The 21652-nt window shown below is 45.4% G+C and overlaps 1 protein-coding gene across 3 annotated transcripts in view; it reads right to left on the reverse strand.

The window, feature by feature from the left end:
- Positions 1–3187: 3187 nt before the first annotated feature.
- Positions 3188–21652, reverse strand: part of LOC141736927 (N-acetylated-alpha-linked acidic dipeptidase 2-like) — a 40297-nt gene continuing 21832 nt past the window's right edge. For all 3 annotated transcript variants that reach the window (XM_074571577.1, XM_074571588.1, XM_074571599.1), the window contains 6 exons: positions 16803–16894; positions 15276–15366; positions 14363–14627; positions 9789–9870; positions 8279–8371; positions 3188–6245 (listed from right to left, as the gene is read on the reverse strand). In XM_074571577.1, the coding sequence (XP_074427678.1) occupies positions 6056–6245; positions 8279–8371; positions 9789–9870; positions 14363–14627; positions 15276–15366; positions 16803–16894 (813 nt within the window). In that variant the 3' untranslated portion in view covers positions 3188–6055. The remainder of the gene's footprint in view (positions 6246–8278; positions 8372–9788; positions 9871–14362; positions 14628–15275; positions 15367–16802; positions 16895–21652) is intronic.

The following is a 21652-nucleotide window of genomic DNA, read 5'->3' on the forward strand; positions in this document are numbered from 1 at the left end:
GGAGCAGGTGGATGTGTCCGAAGGAGGCCGTGACCCCATGGAGACCCTACGCTGGAGCAGGCTCCTGGCAGGACCTGTGGCCCTGTGGAGAGAGGAGCCCGTGCTGGAGCAGGTTTGCTGTCAGGACGTGTGACCCCATGGGGAACCCACGCTGGAGCAGCCTGTTCCTGAAGGCCTGCACCCTGTGGCAAGGACCCACGTTGGAGCAGTTTGTGAAGAACAGCAGCCCATGGGAAGGACCCACATTGGAGAAGTTTGTGGAGAACTATCTCCCACAAGAGGGACGCCACGCTAGAGCAGGGGAAGAGTGTGAGGAGTCCTCCCCCTGAGGAGGAAGGAGCGGCAGAGGCAACGTGTGATGAACTGACCACAACCCCCATTCCCCATCCCCCTGCGCCACTTGGGGGGAGGAGGTGGAGAAATTGGGAGTGAAGCTGAGCCCGGGAAGAAGGGAGGGGTGGGGGGAAGGGGTTTTAAGATTTGGTTTTATTTCCCATTATCCTAATCTGATTGGATTGGTAATAAATTAAATTAATTTCCCCAATTCGAGGCTGTTTTGCTTATGACGGTAACTGGTGAGTGATCTCCCTGTCCTTATCTCCACCCCCGAGCCTTTCCTTATATTTCCTCTCCCCTGTCCAGCTGAGGAGGGCAGTGACAGAGCGGCTTTGGTGGGCACCTGGTGTTCAGCCAGGGTCACAGAATCTTAGTGGTTGGAAGGGACCTCTGAGATCATCGAGTCCGACCACATAAAAAAAAACAAAACAAAACAAAACAAAACAAAAAAACAAAAAAAACCAAAACCAACACCCACCTACTAAACTCCACACCCACAACCCCACACATAACACCCCACGACAAACAATAATCTTGGGCACTAGAGCATGCCCTGAAGAGCCATGTCTACACGTTTCTTAAATACCTCCAGGGATGGTGACTCCACCACCTCCCTGGGCAGGCTGTTCCAGTGCCTGACCACTCTTTCAGTGAAGTAATTCTTCCTACTATCTAATCTAAATCTCCCCTGCTGCAGCTTCAGACCATTTCCTCTGGTCCTGTCGTTATTCCCTTGGGAGAAGAGGCCAACCCCTGCCTCTCTACAGTTTCCTTTCAGGTAGTTGTAGAGGGCAATGAGGTCTCCCCTCAGCCTCCTCTTCTCCAAACTAAACATGCCCAGCTCCCTCAGCCTCTCCTCATAGGACTTGGTCTCCAGACCCCTCACCAGCTTGGTAGCTCTCCTCTGGACACGCTCCAGCACTTCAATGTCTTTCCTGTAGTGAGGGGCCCAAAACTGAACACAGTACTCGAGGTGAGGCCTCACCAGTGCCGAGTACAGAGGCACAATGACTTCCCTACTCCTGCTGGCCACGCTATTCCTGATACAAGCCAGGATGCCATTGGCCCTCTTGGCCACCTGGGCACACTGCTGGCTCATGTTAAGCCGGCTGTCCACTAACACTCCCAGGTCCTTTTCTGCGGGGCAGCTTTCCAGCCACTCTTCCCCAAGCCTGTAGCGTTGCCCAGGGTTGTTGTGACCGAAATGCAGGACCCGGCCCTTGGCCTTATTAAACCTCATCCAATTGGCCTTGGCCCATCCCTCCAGCCTGTCCAGGGCCCTCTGTAGAGCCTTCCTGCCCTCAAGCAGATCAACACTCCCTCCTAGCTTGGTGTCATCTGCAAACTTACTGAGGGTGCATTCAATCCCCTTGTCTAGATCATCAATAAAGATATTGAACAAGACTGGCCCCAAAACTGAGCCCTGGGGGACACCACTGGTGACCGGCTGCCAACCAGATTTTGCTCCATTCATCACAACTCTCTGGGCACGGCCATCCAGCCAGTTTTTTATCCAGCGGAGGGTACACTTGTCTATGCCATGATTCTCCAGTTTCTCCAGGAGAATGCTGTGGGGGACGGTGTCGAAGGCCTTACCAAAGTCCAGGTAGACAACGTCCACAGCCTTCCCCTCATCGAGAAAGCGGGTCACATGGTCATAGAAAGAGATCAAGTTGGTTAAGCAGGACCTCCCTTTCCTAAACCCATGCTGGCTGGCCCTGATCCCTTGGCTGCCCTGCACTTGCCGTGAGAGCTCACTCAGGATGATCCTCTCCATGATCTTTCCCGGTACAGAGGTCAGGCTGACAGGCCTATAGTTTCCGGGATCCTCCTTCCGGCCCTTCTTGTAGATGGGCGTCACATTGGCCACCCTCCAGTCATCCGGCACCTCTCCTGTTGACCAGGATTGTTGACAGATAATGGAGAGAGGCTTGGTGAGCTCTCCTGCCAGCTCCCTGAGAACCTTTGGGTGAATCCCGTCCGGCCCCATAGACTTATGCGTGTCCAGGGGCATAAGCAAATCATTAACTACTTCCTCCTGGATTACAGGGGGGTTGTCCTGTTCTCCATTCTTATCTTCCAGCCCAGGAAGCCGAACACCCTGGGGGTAGCTGGTCTGACTATTAAAGACAGAGGCAAAGAAGGCATTAAGTATCTCAGCCTTCTCCTCGTCCTTGGTTGCAAGGTTTCCCCCCGCATCCAGTAAGGGATGGACATTCTCTGTCACTCTTTTTGTTGATGTATTTATAGAAACTTTTTTTGTTGTCCCTTATGTTAATTGCCAGGTTGAGTTCCAGATGGGCTTTTGCCTTCCTGATTTTTTCTCTGTATGACCTAACACGATCTCTGTACTCCTCCTGAGTTGCCTGTCCCCTCTTCCAAAGGTGGTAAACCTTCCTTTTTTCCTTAAGTCCCATCAAGAGCTCTTTGTTCATCCAGGCCGGCCATTTTCCCCGCCCTTTAATTTTGCGCCTCAAGGGGACAGCCTGCTCCTGGGCCTTTAGGATTTCCCTCTTGAAGAGCATCCTGCCTTCCTGGGCTCCTTTGTCTCTCAGGACTACCTCCCACGGGACTCTCCCAACCAGGGTTCTGAACAGGATAAAGTCTGCCCACCGGAAGTCCAAGATGGAGGTTTTGTTAATCCCATTCCTTACCTCACTATGGATGGAAAACTTAACCATTTCATGGTCACTAAGTCCAAGACGGCCTCCGACCTCCACGTCCCCCACTAGCCCTTCTTTGTTTGTGAACAAGGGGTGAGGTGGGTCAACCCACCACGCTGGCACTGTCCCTTTGAAACTTATTTTCTAAAGAAAACTGGCAAAAAAAAAAGAGTTGGCAAACTAAATATCCAAGAGATAAGTTTAATTCTGCCAGAATTTTTTGGAGCCCCAATCCAGGCTGAAGGGTTTGTTTCTCCCAGCTTTGTCATTCACAGGTTGCTTCAGCCGGGTTGAGTGAATGAACTGCGCAAACAGAATCAGGGAAGGCCGGAGTCAGTGATCCAGTGTTACCCATTTGTAAGGAGAGCCTGAAAAATCCTCCCCCGACTTTGAAACGACGGCCAGGCGGAGCTACACAAACACAGCAGCCTCTGGGCTGGGAGACAGCAGCAGTTGCTTGGTTGCCCGTCTGCAGAAGAGGAGATACTACTGACTGAAGCAGGGAAGGCAATCTCACAGTAACTGATCCTTTCAGTGTCAAGAATATGGGATTTTATGGAAATAAATTACTATAAGCTGTTTATAAGTGGTTTGGTTTCCTTCTTTATAAGGATTTGGGTATCACTCTCCCTCAGTAGAACTTTATAGAGGGGAACGGAAATAGATTTAATCTATTTTGTACACTTCTCAGTATGCAATGGGTCCTGATGAATCGTACATCCACACAGAGTTATCAATTAGGTTGAGGGGAGGAACAAAGCAATCGGTGCCAGCTGTGCGTTCAGCCTGACGTGAGCTGTGATTTATTCTTACAGCTTCGAACTGCGCACAGAAACAAGAAGCGATAACGCGTCCCTTTGCAGCAGGAAGGTAACGGCACAGAACTTCAAAGGCTAACTGCCACTGAAAAAGTGTGTCTACTGGTGAGACGTTTGTTCATCGATTTACAGTATTAAAGAGATTTCTGTAAATCAGGGAGGAAGCACGCTTCGTCAGATATTTCCTTTTTATGGGGTAATTCCTTCTTTGCCTTATTCTCTGATGATCCTACAGCAGCGACCACTGTCAGCTCCAAAGCTGGCTGCTCTTCACAAGGAAGAGGCACCGGTGGCTCTTTTCCACCGTCCAGAGACCCCACCCCTTCCTTGGGGGTGCATTCAGTCGCTGACCCCAACTGCAGAACTCCAGTTCGCGCAAAGCTGTGACGGGGCAGGAGGAGCGGGCGATGCGGGAGAAGGGAAGAAGCAGCAGCGCAGTTACGTACCAGTCACCGTCGACAGGGTACCGCGTCCTTCAGCTGCACCTTGAGCTACGGGTGGGGAGTTGAAAAACTTAACGGTGAGTGGCGCCAGTCAGGTAGAAGTAAAGAGAACGACAAAAACACTGTCACTGTTCTGGTGTCCTCAGCATCAACCACTCGTGTCCCTTACGTGCGTCCTGACGAGGTCAGTTAAACATTGCTTTTTCCCACAGAAGAGGTAAAGCATGGACTGTGGAAGTGTAATTTCCTCCTCGTGTGCCTTAAGGCTTGATTTGTGAAAAGCAATTTCGCAGTAAATTATGAGCACAACATCCATAGGTACCGAGTCCTTCGTCTTTCCGAGAGGCTTGTTGGAACTGATGCCAATGAAAGCCGCTCTTCTTGGTGGCATATACCCCCCAAAACAACTTCCCAAAGGACTGAAGCAGTAATTTCTGCTTCCCTTGTCGGAATTCAAGGCATATGAGACGAGAACAAGCCTTTCTGTAGCCCAATAATTATCCTGTTTCTCTAATTCTGTCTTTTTTAGTACCGCATCTGTTCTATTCCCCACAAAACGAAAAGGATTTTATTCCCACAACCTGGTGCAATTTATGGTTGTGAGAAGAATTGTAGTATGTTATCATAAGAGAAGAAACTGGTTATTATCAGCTCCCACAAACTGGAATGTGATTTAATAAAAGTCTAACGATTTTATTAGTTTTAAAGCATGTAGATGAGAAGGACATTTAAAGGGCAAATGAAGCAAGAATCAATTTTTTTTACAAATTAAACAGTTTTGTACGATTACCCTTCTCGCTCATGCATTTCAGTTTCTCTTGGTAAAAAGCAGCTCCTGATGGGAAACTTTCTTCAGGTCTTATTTGAGGACAGAATAACCTCAAGCCCCAGGCCAGCAGCGACTATGTCCTCCAGCTCCCTCAACCGGGAAGAAGGCATCTGCATGAAAAGAGATCTCCCAGGAAAAAAAAAACATAGGAACAAAAGCTGCCATGGGTTTGGGACTAGTGAAAGCATCAACAGGAGCAGGGAGGTCGGCTTTTGGTTATCCCCACAGTCTGCATCTGCCAAAGTGCGAATTGAGGAGGGAAGGGCACGCTGTCTCTCAGAGGGACGGACGCTCACTCCCTGAGAAAATGCTTTGGGATTTCTGCAGCTCAGCAGCTGTTTTCTCTGATTATCAAGGATGGCAAGTACTACTTTGGCAATCGGCAGGAGGGACAGTATTTTATTTTTTTCAGGAAAAGAAAGCGCATCAGTATAATAAACACTCAGCAGTCCTGCAGAATAGATTATAAAACACACAGACGCCTTTGGTGCCTTATATTAGAAAAGAAATTATCAGAACAAGAAAAATGCACGTGCTGAGGAGTGCTTTAATTTTTCTCTTGAAACGCGTGCTGTGGATCACTGCTACAGGGGAGATTCACAGGTAGCTTGGCCAACAACTGGGTTTGTAATTCTACCTCCAAAATAACGGGTCCTCAAAATCGGCAGATCTTTCAGAAAACTCTAACTGGGGACTGATTCTTCCTTCTCCCCACCTCCACATTTGCTTCCACCTAGGGTTGTTCCTAAAGCTACAGTTTTGTCAGTATCAGAAAAGCAGTAATTTCTAGCTCAGGAGCTCTTTGATACACAGAGCTCCTTCTCACCCCACCTGTACGCTTGCACGCAGGCAGAAGGTTGGAAACTCCACCAGGCGGGCACTCAGGAGAGACGGGGACGCTGTCATAGCCCGACTACAGCGCCTTTCAGACTTTGCTATTCGGCTGGGCTTTTCCAAGCCCTCATCCTACGCTACTTCTTCCAGCGTCTCTGCTGCTGCCTGCACGGTGAAGGCTGCAATGGAAATCTGCCTCTTGACTTCTTCCCAGGCTCCACGCTGATCTGCTTGGCTTTCAATATCAAACATGGCATCATAGATCCCCGGGAAGGACTCTCCAGCGTACTTGTTGTGACTGCTTGGAGCAAAGATGACATGTCTGTGGGGAAAGAAGGAAAAAATGTTAGGTATAGTAAATAAAATGACCATTAGCGGTGTGCGCGTTCATTGTAGGGAACTGTATGTGTGCTACATAACGCACCTATGGATCCTGTGAAGATCAGAATTTACTAAACACGGAGGAAATCTACCTGTACCTGTCTTCAAAAGGAGAGGAGGAAGCAGCCCCATTGGCACAAGCTATGGGAAAGGGCACAAATTTAGGACAGGTAGCCATCTCCTTGGGAAGAGACGACGAATTTGTCTAATTAGGAAACAAAATCATGTTAAATGCTCAATAAATCTGTTGAACTAATGTGACATTCTGGAACAGGGAGTAAAACTGGTTATGGGTGCGCAATGAGAAGTGGAACAGAAACCTCAAAAATAACTAAGCAGTTGAAGGATGGTCAGCAGATCCGGGAAAGGAGTGTAAAAAGAGGGGGAAAAAAAAAAATCTATGGGAGAATTCTTGAGAAAAGCATGAATTCTTCAGAGAAGAAGAGATCATGTTGGAACAGAACTGTGCAAAAATATCAATTTTATTGTTGGTGGGTATTTTCTTAAATAATGGATAGTTTCAGATCTGCTTTTAAATTGGTTTTGTTCAGATGAATTATCAAAGCACATTTGTAGCATGGGAAACAGTCCTCCCAAATGGAAATAAACACTAAAACTACATTAATAAATGCAAGGAAGTAAAAAATAAAATTCTGGACTTCTCTCTTCACCTGACCCTCACCACACATCTGTTCTCATCCTCCTCGCCTTTCTACTCTACCCTCGTTTCTGCTTTCTTTCCATACAGTTGATGCTCTACTGAATACTTTGTGCAGATTTAAAAGAGCACGCGGTAACAGAAGTAGTACTACGCACCTGCAAATAAAAGTCACAGAGTATGATGGCTGAAAAAGCCAGAGCGCCAGACCCAAGAAGAGGAACTAGGCACCAAAAAGCTGATGACACAAAGCTGGGGGGGTGGGTGGCTGACACACCAGAAGGCTGTGCCGCCATACAGAGAGACCCGGACAGGTTGGAGAGTTGGGCAGAGAGGAACCTAATGAAATTCAATAAGGGCAAGCGTAGGGTGCGGCACCTGGGGAGGAATGACCCCCTGCACCAGTCCAGGTTGGGGGCTGACCTGCTGGAGAGCAGCTCAGCTGAAAGAGACCTGGGAGTCCTGGTGGGCAACAGGATGACCATGAGCCAGCAATGTGCCCTTGTGGCCGAGAAGGCCAATGGCATCCTGGGGTGCATCAAGAAGAGTGTGGCCAGCAGGTCGAGGGAGGTCATCCTTCCTCCCGCTCTGCTCGGCCCTGGGGAGGCCGCATCTGGAGTATTGTGTCCAGTTCTGGGCTCCCTGGTTCAAGAAGGACAGGGAACTGCTGGAGAGGGGACAGCAAAGGGCTACCAGGATGCTGAGGGGACTGGAACACCTCTCTGATGAAGAAAGGCTGAGGGACTTGAGTCTCTTCAGTCTGGAAAAAAGACGTCTGAGGGGGGATCTTATCAACACTTATAAATACTGAAAGGGTGGGTGTCAGGAGGATGGGGCCGGGCTCTTTTCAGTGGTGCCCAGCAACAGGACAAGAGGTAACGGGCACAAACTTGAGCATAGGAAGTTCCAGCTAAACATGAGGAGGAACTTCTTTCCTGTGAGGGTGGCAGAGCCCTGGCACAGGCTGCTCAGAGAGGTGGTGGAGTCTCCGTCTCTGGAGACATTCAGAACCCACCTGGACGCGTTCCTGTGCAACCTGCTCCGGGTGACCCTGCTCTGGCAGGGGGGTTGGACTAGATGATCTCCACAGGTGCCTTCCAACCCTATGATTCTATGATTCTATGATTCTATGACAAGACTGGTGCAGCCAAGGAGTTCTCCTTGGAGGTTGTAAACAAATTCCGCTACTCACTGGATTGTTCCTTAAATCAGAGTCTGCTGAGGTATAATTCCTATACGAGGCCTATATAGAGGATGGGGTTCACCCGCAACAATACAGTGCCTCAGACAGCTGCTCAAGAACCTTGTTGCCTCACCTGTAAAACTTCCTTCCTGGTAAGCCAAGAGGATCAATGAAAGCTCTTTCTATAAACATCAGCTGATCGTTCATGATTCGCACTGCGACTGGACTGCAGGAAATGGAGAGAAAGACATTTCACACAATGAAGAAACATGACTTCCCAGTTTCATTTAAACACTTTTCCTCCCCATTGGAGAGAAAAACAAAATGACAAAGATGGTCTACAGTTTGCAAAAGGATGAGGTTTTGCAAGGAGATATTCAATACATCTTATATTAATGCATTAAGATGTCTGTGTCAGAAAACTCAACTACAAGATTTCAGACTATGCAAAATCAGATGGGAGACTCTCTGAGAGTGTCAGATACTTGTTTAGTACTAAATGGCACTAGAAGCATCTCACTTAACAGAGGGGAGAGGAAGGCTGAGATTTAGATCAAGATGAAGATTTTGGTGTCCACCCATAAGTCAAGTGTCCAAACTCCTGATCTAATCTATACAGTAACATAGTAAGGATGGGATACAGTTGCCTAAACACAACTATCTCACAGAATCACAGAATGGGTCGGGTTGAAAGGGACCTTAAAGATCATCCAGTTCCAACCCCCTGCCCTGGGCAGGGACACCTCCCACTAGACCAGGCTGCTCAAAGCCCCATCCAGCCTGGCCTTGAACCCCTCCAGGGATGGGGCACTGACAACTTCCCTGGGCAACCTGTGCCAGTGCCTCACCACCCTCACAGTAAAGAATTTCTTCCTGAGAGCCAATCTAAATCTACCCTCCTTCAGTTTGAGGCCATTACCCCGTCTCCTATCATTACACTCCCTGATAAAGAGCCCCTCCCCAGCTTTTCTGTAGGCCCCCTTTAGGGACTGGAAGGCCACTGCAAGGTCTCCTCAGAGCCTTCTCTTGTCCAGGCTGAACAACCCCAACTCTCTAAGCCTGTCCTCACAGCAGAGGGGCTTCAGCCCTCTGATCATCTTCATGGCTCTCCGCTGGACCCATTCTGGTCCCTGTATCTGGTACCATACGAGGTGTTTAGGAGCACCTGGCCTCCAGCCACAGCACTCAGAGGGCACGGGAGTCCTATGGGGCCCTTAGGTTTGCAAGCATCATATGGATATCTTACATACTCTGAAGCATCATCCTGTCTTCTTGAGGTGTGCTGAAAGTACAAATTCTGCCATCACCTACAACACTCAAGTGTAGATGCCTAAATACAGAGCTCGCTCCAACTTGAACTTTTACTGCTAGCCGCCTTTCCGTGTATTACAATAATTTTAATGACAAGCTGATCCTAGTAATAAGCTTTGCAGCTGATACTATTCATCACGGGAAGCAGAAGTCATCTTAGCAGATATTTCCTGTCTCAGAGTTCAAGTGCTCTGTTCTACACTAATGAGAGTCTCCTTGGGTAGTCACTGGAAAGAAAGAACTGCCACCCCAGGTACCTAAGACAGATATACCATATACATACATATACATATATATATATATAAAAAAAAATAGGGTTTTTTCAGACTTACTCTTTCTTGTCAACTTGTTCAAGTCTCCTATGAAATTCAGCAGCAGCCTTTGAGAAGTTCACCACAGCAGAAAAAAGAGGATCTAGAAAAGGAAGGACTTTGTGAGCAACTTGAGTGTATCTGCTGACCCCAATATACCTTTCATTTGCCCAATGAAAAACTACGTTCATTTTCCTGTTATAATTGAATTAATTTTGTTGGTTTTCCATAATTCATTAGTTTCCCTCCTGCAGACTTTAAAGAGCTGCACCACCAGCAGAGATAGGCAAAGACCCTGTGAAATGAGGCCAACAACAAAACAGAAAGCTTGATAAAGCCTTCACAAGTTCACAACTTCCCTCTGCCTGCCAAGGAAAAGCCTGGCTGGCATCGCAAATGGAGATCTCTGCAGTTTGCTTTTTAACAAAGGGGTGCAACGCAGCATTTAGGTATAAAAAGCCCGACTTACGTAAAAAATACCAGTTCTTCCAGCAGGCCGTGGAAGGACAGCGGGATTTCCCTCTTGGAACATTATGCCCTATTCATATCACAACAGAAGGGTGCGATGTGTATATTGAGTAGTATTAGGTGAGGCGTAAAAGACACAACGACCATAGGCCGCGGTGACAGACAAGGCAGACTGAAGTGGTCTGCTCGCTCCACTCGTGGGCTAGACCAACAGCACAGGAGGTGTCTCTGCCCGGAGCCTGCCCGCCATCCCACCGGGCTGCTAATCAAACCCCAGGATTTTGCCTGTTATGCCTGATGTCGCGGTTTTACCTCAAACCAGGACACCCGACTAGGTGTGACGCGCCCGCAGGCTGGCGGGTACGTCAGTTGTTTTTTCCCGCTCAGTCCCTGGCAGTATGTCCAAGACGTGTGAAATAACTTAGCCAAAGAAGCAGCAGGCCTTTCTTTTAATGACAGTATCAGCTGTGATGACTCTCCTGTGGATGGGTCTATTTAATACAGACCTGGGAAAATTATCAATTTATACAACTATTTTGTAGAGTAAACAAAAGGTGGATGTTATCAGGAGAAGAACTCCTGGCCTTCCCCAAATTCAACTCAATTACAAAGAGAGAAGATTTACAACTTGCACATTTTGCCCACAAGTTTCAGAAAACTTCAGATAAACCAGAGAATCCTCTCGTTGATCGTACAGGAATAAGGGGCATAGGATTAGCTCATCTCCTAAACCCAGTCCTCTGTTGGCAATTATGGCCCTTCACTGTTTATAAATTTATCACCACTGTTTATAAGTTTATCCCCCTATTTGGTGTGACTGGCTTTCTGTTCCCAGGACTCCTGCTGAAAGCTGTTCTGCAGTCTCATTTGCTCTTCTATTTCTAGCAAGCTTACTTAGTCACCACCAGCCTACACTTGCTTGTTCTTGTATTGATACTTTCGTTTAGTTCACGTAATCAGAGGCACAGATTTCACGTATGTGACCTGTTCAGGGACTGCAGTAAAGACACATCCATGTCCCCTTGTGAGGGTGAGAATTTACGCTTGCCGACAAGGGTGGCAATAGTTGGAAGCTTGCCAGAGGACAGAGTCCTGCCCTGCTGACATCGTGGTTATATCGTGGCAACCGATCGTATTTCAGAAGCAGTAGGAGGAGATTTAAGAGAGAAAAAAAAAAAAAAAAGGTCATCTGAAAACACGTAAGAGAATTTGTGCTCAGGCTCACCAGCTACTCAGTGCTGCCAGCGGTGTTGCTTTCAGAAAATATCGCATTTCTTTTTTCCCTGCAAACCTTATTTCCTGCTAGCATATAACTACGAGTACGTATTTCATGAAAAAAGGTTTCCAGCCTTCATTGTTGCAGAGGAACAGATGAAATGTGAATCCAAAGGCAAATAAAAACCTTAATCTATTATATGGAAGGACAATTCTGTGATTTATTCAGGCTTAATGAACTATTTTCTGACATTCAGTGTCATCAATAGGCAATTCTATGAAAATTCTGAGTGAAATGAATTTTAATTTTCACAGTATTGTAAAATCTACCCATACACTTTAATGCATTCCGATGTAACAGACTAAACAAAAATTAAAAATTGCAGTTTTATTCAAGAAATAATTTAAAACTGATCAGGCATCAGAGAAAAGTCTTTTCAGACTAAAAAATATAGTTTGTGTAACACTGGTCAAAGTGACATATCTATAAAGTTATTAAGGAGAGAGTTAAGTGATACTTGCAGAGCAAAAAGCTAAAAAAAAGATTGCTTCTAGAATCTAGCAACAAAAAAAAGATGTATTAGTCAGAAGGTAGTTTGGGTAACTTCTAAATATAAATAAGAAAGAAACCCAAATAATAAAAATAAATCATTTAACAGAAATTTTGGTAGATGTTCTACTACTGCAAAAAGAAAGTCCAGACTTGGTGTTTCCTTACGAGTTGTGTTGCAGGAAACACAAGGACGTATGGAAATAAATCCTTGTGTTATGCAAAATCTGAGACCAGATGATCCATCATGCAAAGGGTACTGGGACCAGTGCTGTTTAACATCTTTGTTGGTGACACGGACAGTGGCATTGAGTGCCCCCTCAGCAAGTTTGCCAACGACACCAAGCTGTGTGGCACGGTCGACACCCTGGAGGGAAGGGATGCCATCCAGAGGGACCTGGACAGGCTGGAGAGGTGGGCCCATGCCAACCTCATGAAGTTCAACCAGGCCAAGTGCAAGGCCCTGCACCTGGCTTGGGGCAATCCCAGGCACAAATACAGGTTGGGCAGAGAATGGCTTGAGAGCAGCCCTGAGAAGAAGGACTTGGGGGTGCTGGTGGACGAGAAGCTCAACATGAGCAGGCAATGCACGCTTGCAGCACAGAAAGCCAACTGCATCCGGGGCTGCATCAAAAGCAGTGTGTCCAGGAGGTCGAGGGAGGCGATTCTCCTCCTCTACTCCACTGTGGTGAGACCCCACCTGGAGTACTGCGTCCAGCTCTGGAGTCCTCAGCACAGGAAGGACATGGACATGTTGGAATGGGTCCAACGGAGGGCCACGAAGATGATCAGAGGGCTGGAGAACCTCTGCTATGAAGAGAGGCTGAGTAAGTTGGGGTTGTTCGGCCTGGAGAAGAGAAGGCTCCAAGGAGACCTTCTAGCAGCCTTCCAGTCCCTAAAGAGGGCCTCCAGGAGGGATTGGGAGGGACGGTGGCTGAGGGAGTGTAACGATAGGGCACGGGGTAATGGCCTCAAACTGAAGGAGGGTAGATTTAGATTGGCTCTCAGGAAGAAATTCTTTACTGTGAGGGTGGTGAGGCACTGGCACAGGTTGCCCAGGGAAGTTGTCAGTGGCCCATCCCTGGAGGTGTTCGAGGCCAGGCTGGATGAGGCTTTGAGCAGCCTGGTCTAGTGGGAGGTGTCCCTGCCCAGGGCAGGGGGGTTGGAACTGGATGATCTTTAAGGTCCCTTCCAACCCGAACCATTCTGTGATTCTGTGAAAGCTTCCTGTCTTGAGTGGCCTTTTCACAAAAAAGGGTGACTTTTCAAACTAGTCAAGAATTTTTCACCTAAGCCATTACACAAAGTTTTAAACTATTTAGTTTTTCCAAATCGAGGATTTGATTTGAGTTACTTCTAATGCTTCACACCACCCGAAAGCGTACTGCGTCTCTAAAAAGCTAGTTTATGTCTCTAAACCATGGGTGCCTCAGATACCAAGTTAATTAGGACCAACTGAAAATCCTCCTTGGTACGGAAACACAAAAAGATAGAAAGAGAGAAGGAGAGAGAGAGAATGAGAGACAGAGAGAGAGAAAAAGACACAGAGAGAAAGAGAGAAAGGGAGAGGGAAGGAAGGAAGGGAGGAAGGGAGGAAGGGAGGGAGGGAGGAAGGAAGGAAGGAAGGAAGGAAGGAAGGAAGGAAGGAAGGAAGGAAGGAAGGAAGGAAGGAAGGAAGGAAGGAAGGAAGGAAGGAAGGAAGGAAGGAAGGAAGGAAGGAAGGAAGGAAGGAAGGAAAGAGGGGGAGAGAAAGAAAATTACCGTGGAAGCATTCCTAGCTTGGGATCAAGAGCACTCTGCTGCATCCGACCTGTTTCATTGCAATGTGTTCAAGCGCTCAGCAGATGGATGCATTTTTGCAGAAGAGTTAGAGAGGTGCTTCTGTTGCCTACAAGTGGCATCCAGGCACAGAGACAGAGGGTCAGCACGTTTCCCAAGGTCAGGTGAAGTCTTTGGCTGAGCAGGAATGGACACCTGTGTCTCCCAAGTTCCAAACAGTTGCCCTCAACGTTTAACTGGTCTTCTTTCTTAAGCAAGAACGTGAGAAGCAGGCTGATACTATCCCTTTGTTCTGCATCTGATTGTGTCCCATTGACTGCTCGTCAGCACTGCAATAACGCCCAACATTAGTAATATGCATGAAAGTTATTGTAACCCTCTCATCTAGAACCCTCGCATCTATAATGTGTTAAACCCGTGTTATGCTTAGGAAAAAAAAAAAAGAAATAGAGGCTCTTTATTACGACAGGAGAATTGAAACAGGGAAATAAGGAATTCGGTTTCAGAGCTTTAACAGATATATCATGCCCTTGCATAAGTCTCATTAACGCAGGTAAGAAATACTGTTGTGGCTATTACTCACCAAATGATACTTTGTAGGTTTTCAGCTGTTCTTCATGTTTCTTGGCCAATTTATAAATTCTATTGCTATATCCTTTTAAGGCTTCTCCATAATCTCTACAGTCAAACGGAATGACCTGGGAATCTGCCAGTTCATAAACCAGTTTGCCCCGTAACTGGGCAATTGTAAGCTGTTTCTTGAAGGTGGGGTCATAAAACTTTTCCACTAACTCAAAGGTCTCATACACGGTGTGATAAACAGGATAATTGCTGAATTTGTCTGCTTTCTGAAAAAGAGCAAGCAAATTTGTCAGTGCCCTGTATTCTAACGGCAGTTAAGGGATGTATTGATCACTTAACGACTATGATGTTTTGCACAGTTTCCAAATCAAAAAAGCGATTTGCTACAAAACGCGATTTACTGTCCTTCCATTGTTGTGTGTTTACTTTAGGAAACTGAAGCAGCTCGAATCCATGGACTGTCGCACCAGATTAAGTGAGCAGGCTTCCTTCTCTCTGTCTACACAGACTTGCCTTCAGGTCACTGTACAGAGATTGCCCTCGTTAAAAGTGAAAGCAGTGGGGGTTTGCATAGCAGAAATCCTCCCCGATGGCCCCCCCTTGTGTAGTTATTTCTGAACACAATCAAGGAAGATTTGTACATTAAGGGTCCTATTAATCGTACGGTGGCATGAAGTATACACCTCCAATCAGATTCTATAAATACCTTTCTGTGAACTTGACAGCGTATAGAATATATGCATCACCGAAACGTTTTATTCTCCAAACATTTACGTTTCTTGCTAAATTAAGAAAGGGCACTGATATGCAAACCGGTCAAAGATTCCTTGTAGCTTTATTAATCACGAAAAACTGTTTTTAAAAGATGACGGCTCAGCACTACCAAACGTCTTCAAGCAACGTGGAAGACTTACCCTGTTCTTAGTGTAACGGACTCTGCCCGACGCAATTCCCAGTCGCTGAAAGTAAGCTTCAAAATCACTGCCTGATCCCAGTTTGTTTATTCTACATGTAGGAAAGACCAATCTTAGTGAGACCGCTTACATTACAGTATGGTAGTAACTTATGCAAAATGCAGATTTTTTTTCAAAGGAATGGAGGTCACTTCTTCCGGAGGGCACATCAGGGACACTAGTAAGATCAGAGACTAGCTGAGTGGCAAGCTTAATTGTTCTAACTGATTTTATTCACCATGCTAATTCAGTATCCTATATTACTCGGAAGACCTTTCAGAGGTGGCAATCCTGCTTATGACACTGAGCGCATTTAAGAAACAGCGTAGGCATCACGCGCAAGTGCCATAAAATTGTATCAGACACGTCTCTGCAATCTTAAAGCGTTCATCATCTATTTCCAGACTAACATGAATTGTGCAGCGATAGATGTAAAGACAGATGCGTTTAGATTACTGTGTCTCCACAGTGGAATCTAAGACTGATAAATAATTTCCACCGCAGAAGGCACGATTAGCATTTGTTACTTACAAGTAAATATTGCCATCTACTGGGTAGGTATGGCAGGACAGAGGGAAAAGAAAAATAATAAAGACAGACGTAATATTCTAAGTATTTTCAAATATTTATTTAAGTTTTATATTGTTTTACGTTTATATGTCCAGCCTGGTGAATAATTGGTGTTTCTCAGCTAAAGAAGAAAAATAACCCGGCTAAAGTTCTTCTGTTGGTATAAATATATGTAAGGAACTATTCGTATCGACTGAGAAAGATCAGATCTGGTAACTTTTTCAACAGGAGGAAATCTCAGTGAGTCTAACAAATCTGGACCCTCACCTTACCAGGGTCCGAACGGCAGGGCAATACACGCACAACGCTTTGGCCACATCACACAAAGGGGCGGTTCTTTTTCCCGCACGTGAGTAACGCCACATTTTGAATAAGATTTAGCCCTGTGAGTCACAGGCTCAAACAGCGTTTTGGAGTTTTAACAGCTTCAAATATGAAGTTTTAATAGCTTCAGATATAGATTTGTAATGCATTACATTTACATTCATTGTATAACCAAAGAATAAGTATCAAGAGAGCTTTTTAATTACCGCTCTAGGCAGTTTCTTTCAACTAAGCATTTGCTTATCCTAACAATTCTGATATTATCTCATCCAGAGGGTGACTAAACTATATTTCAAACTCTTTCCCCACCCTGGTCTTTTTTGATTGCTTTCCAAATTGCTTTTCTACTAATAAAAGGCCCTTAAAAAGTGTGAGGTTTCATTTTACAGCAGGCATAGATGTCACCATCGTTTAAAAAAAAAAAGTCATAAAATTTTATTTTATTTTACTTTAAAAGATATTGCTATAGAGTCACCTTGTACTAAAAGGTTTTCTATTGCTGTCATCAGTAGCACATCTTGAAAAATTCTGGAGAGTAGCCATGCTATGCTCTGATGAAAATATTGGGAGAGAAAAAACAGATTAACAGCTTACCTGGGATAGCTATTATTGTCGGTTGAAGGATCTTTCTCAAGCCAACTGTCATAAAGAGACTTATTTTCATAACCCTCATCAGGGCTTAAAATCTGGAGAGGAAAACATAATCTCATTGGAAGTACCTCTAACTTAATTCAGTATCAAAGGAGACCTTTACAGCTACCTGCATCATTGTTAATCAACAGCATTGCTGTATGCAGGGAAGTACACATACACTATTTACATTTGTTATACACATTTATGATTCCCAACCACGAAAAACACCTCGCAGGCACTTGGAACCAACCACAGAAAGTGGGGAAGAGCAGGTTTAAAGCTCAAGGATGCTAGCTGGAGCTCATCAGCTTTGGGGGGAGATGGATCCTGCAGATTTCTGGGACTTCCTACCACTCTATTATTGCACTGTGTATGTACACACACCACAGCACATGTAGGATCATAGAATCACAGAATGGTTTGGGTTGGAATGGACCTTAAAGACCACCCAGTTCCAACCCCCCCACCCTCGGCAGGGACACCTCCCACCAGACCAGGTTGCTCAAAGCCCCGTCCAACCTGGCCTTGAACACTTCCAGGGATGGGGCATCTACAGCTCCTCTGGGCAACCTCGGCCAGTGTCTCACCACCCTCATAGTGAAAAGTTTCTTCCTGATAGCCAGTCTAAATCTACCCTCTTCCCGTTTGAAGCCATTACCCCTCATCCTATCACTACATGCCCTTGCAAAAAGTCCCTCCACAGCTTTCCTGTAGGCCCCCTTTAGGCACTGGAAGGCTGCTATAAGGTCTCCCCGGAGCCTTCTCTTCTCCAGGCTGAACAACCCCAACTCTCGCAGTCTGTCCTCACAGGAGAGGTAGCACTATGGAGCTCCTCCAGCAGCCAGGATGCCCCAGCTGTTTTCCTTTCAGCAGGCAAGGGAGATAGCCCTAACCCTGTGGAGGTTTGCCCCACACAGCAGCAATAATCTCTCAACAGGTTAAGCTTGAATTTTGAATGCTTTTTGCTACAGGAAAGGTACAAAAGAATTGTGCTAGAAAGAAGGGTCAAAACTAGCCATTAACTGAATTACAGCGGTGCCAAGGGGACTCAAGCAAGGCTGGAGCACCGCTGTGCAAGACACTATATGTACATATGTAAGTCACAGCCTTACCTTAAAAAACATCAAAAAGCTCTGTAACCAGGATGGAAAAGCCATCATACAGCCAGGAGAGCTGTGACTGGGTATAAAATTAGTTGACCAAAGCTCTCAGAAAATCTGTGGCAGAGGTAAAAACAAATGAAGACTCTGGCCCTGTTCTCGCATCCACACTTAAACAACCTTTAATAGTCATGGTTCTTTAAATATAAGATTGGTTACGATATGCAGAGGATTGGGATTTATTTTTTTTTTTTTTACAAAATACAAAGCATAAGTGTTCACGTCTAGGTACATCGTCCCGCAGTATTGTCGAGACTTAAATTCTGCTTTGGAAAATATACAGACTCCAAATTGAAAATCCAAGGAGCGCTGACCGCTGAGATTCTGTCAGCAGCTAGCAGAAAAATAACAACTTTGTGAAGCTACTGCTTGGCTGCTGTCATTTTCAGGGCACTTTGGTCAAGTTCGAGGGCTAAATTCAAAATGGCACATTAATAAGAGCAAGCTGAACTCTGACATGTGGGAGTAAAAGCACCCCGTGCTCTGGCAGAGACGTTATTCTGACAGCTCTGGTTCAGTAAAACGCATTGGCCGGCTTTTTCCTGCAACAGCGAGAACGTAGTAAAACGTACAATTCGCCCTGACTTAGATCCAAATCTAGAATCAGCACAGGCTTACTGCTCCCTCAAGGGAAAATGCAGAGTTCTTTAAGTCTAAATACAAAGTAAGAAGTGATGATCAGAAACAGGGGAATTGGAGTTGGACTATTGCAGACACTGGCTGGTGCTGACCAATTGTCTAAAGCCTGGCAGGAGAGCAGGGCCACAAAAGGCTTTCAACAGTTCAGTGTCCCATCTGAGGATCACACTTAAATGCGGCACTCCTCGAAAGATGACATTTCATGTGTACGCTACGTTTTTTTTCGGTGAGAAGTGGCTCACTAAAAAACAAGAAGAGCAAAGAGATCTTGGGATGTTGGGCTTTTCAATGTGAACAGAAATAACTTCCTTTTGGACACGCACAGTCACCCGCATCTGCACTAATGTTCCCTCACATGCTGGGGTTCCTGAATGAAATTCGATCCCATTCAAAAGCCTAACGCAAAGCATAGGGAACATTTCAGTCCCGTTTGCTGTTTCCAAGACTTAACTAGGACTCCTGAGGTGCGCAGGACTCCTCGTTATTCCTGTTCCAGAAACTAACAACCAGCACATGCAAAGACTTAATGGGTTGAGGCTTTGATGTGTACATCTAGCTTCCCAATGTCATCCAAACCCAAATGTATTGCAGTTGAAATAGCAAAACTAAGAATATAATCACTCTGCCTTAGTCCTTCTAGGCCTTAGAGAAATTAGGGTTTTTTTCAGATTAGTGAAAAAGGCACAACTGATTAGCAAAGGCACAGGTTGCAATCTTTGGTGAACTTCATTAGTCTTTGGTTATCTTTATAAGAGGCTACCTAAAAGCAAGTGGAAAAAAAGAATAAAGAAAATAAAGCAGATGCCTCTGCAAAACAGACCTCCCCTGTTCTGGCTGTTGCTTTAGTTTTTCTCCTTCTTTTGCTAATCCAATTCACTGGAATTTTTAAGGCCTCGGAGAATAAAGATTTTTGAACCGTTAAATGGATTTTATTCTGTGATGCTAGAAGCAGTGAGCCAAGTTAAAGACGTGCCACATTTCTACAGGGTCTATCAGTCTTCCGTATACATGCTTCTATGCCAACAAAAATGGTACCCTAGTTAGAAGTGGTCCTTCAGAAAATGCCCTGACTTCTCTCCAAGAGTCCATCAAAGCACCTTTTTCCTTGGGAAAATTCCAACAATCTCTATGAATGATCTTACTGGAAAGATCAAAAGACCGTAAGTGTTCTAGGGAAAGGTTCACAGCCTGGGATTTATGGATCACTGAAGGTCACTGGTGGCACATCAACGGTGGTAAATGAAGATGGTTTGGGAATGAAAACTACAATGCTGAATCACTGTAAAAATTGAACCATGCTTGTACTTTTCGGAGAGATGAGAGGTGCTCCCAGGTTTAGCCGTAAAAAAAGAGGAAAATACTCCTCTAGAAAAATGTGGCAAGGAGTGTCTCAAATTTATTTAGCAAGACAGCGAAGAAAAATAAGTAAAAAGAAAAAAAAGGATTGCACATGAGATTCTTTGGACGGGGCAATATGGTAGAGCTGGGTAAAGCGCTCTCTGAATCTGTACAGAAAGCAGGGAAGAGCAGAGTTATGTTATTGAGTATGTTATTGCAGAATCCTCCTCAATGGAACAACCGAAAAGAAAAAGTATTGGCGGGTTTTGTCTGTAACGGCGGCTTTAAGGAGCTCCAGAAATAGTGAGACTTTTCACTGACAACTCTCTACCATAAAATAATCCCCTTTGCAAATGAAGCTATGAAGAATGTGGATGACTATAATGTACTTTCAGGAGCTTTTGAGCAAGGAAACAGCATGGAGTTATGGAATAGGTGTCATGCTTTCTGTTGTCTATATTATGCTTCTACTGTTAAAAGCTTAAATAACGCTGAAGAGGAAAATTTTCAAAAAAGCCACTCTCAAGGACTTCATATGGTACTTTATGGAATTCTTCCACTCAAACCCAGCATTAGTTGAATAGCTGACTTAAGATCAAGAGTGAGGTACTATGTTTACCCCAGGACATTTTTTTACTTTGGTTATCTCTTGCAGAAAAATGGATCCCCAAGTAAGTGGCTTGCTGCAGACAGAAAGTAAATTATTTTATCCAGGGCCCTGCAGCATTAGGGACATAGAAATTTTTATAGGTGGAACAAAATGCCCTTCACTGTGCGAAGTGTCACAGCTAACGTTTGATCAAGCACAGCTTCTTCCCCAGCAAGGAAGGAAAAGTAAGATAAAAAGAGTTGATAAGAAAATAAAATGTAGAAAAGAAAAGAAAAGAAAAATATGGGAATAGCACAGATAAGCCATCCCAGATTCAAACCATGGCATTTCCAGTGTTAAAAGTAAGTGTACTGCATTGGAAAATAACTCAGGATGAATGCATGGAACGGGATGGGAGACTAATTGCTGGAGTCATCCTACCAAGTGCCGTCACAGTGCAGATTTTTACAGTGGACCAAGTCATAGAATCATAGAATTGTTAGGGTCGGAAGGGACCTTAACGATCATCTAGTTCCAACCCCCCTGCCATGGGCAGGGACACCTCCCACTAGATCAGGTTGCTCAGAGCCCCGTCCAGCCTGGCCTTAAAATCTTCCAGGGATGGGGCTTCCACCACCTCTCTGGGCAACCTGTTCCAGTGTCTCACCACCCTCATGGTGAAGAGCTTCTTCCTAACGTCCAGTCTGAATCGACCCATCTGTAGTTTTAATCCATTCCCTCTAGTCCCACCATTCCCTGACATCCTAAAAAGTCCCTCCCCAGCTTTCTTGTAGGCCCCCTTAAGATACTAGTAGGTCACTATAAGGTCACCTGGGTTCCCTTAATATCAGGAGGAAAAAATAGTTTGAGAGTTCTGCATGTACAAGAGTAGACAACCACACTTGCCCAAATGAATCTCATCCTAAAGGTACCTATTTCTACTCATTGCCTTTAAAGGCAGCTTATGTTGCTTGTCAGACAGAGATGTCTTCCCTGAATTGAGAAGAACCCAGAGCTAAGGATAGCGACAATGGCTCATGTGAGGTGCCTAATCTGGTTAACTCCTCATATGGCCAATGAAGTTC

Source organism: Larus michahellis, chromosome 1 (assembly GCF_964199755.1).
Source record: "Larus michahellis chromosome 1, bLarMic1.1, whole genome shotgun sequence".
Lineage (NCBI taxonomy): Eukaryota > Metazoa > Chordata > Aves > Charadriiformes > Laridae > Larus > Larus michahellis.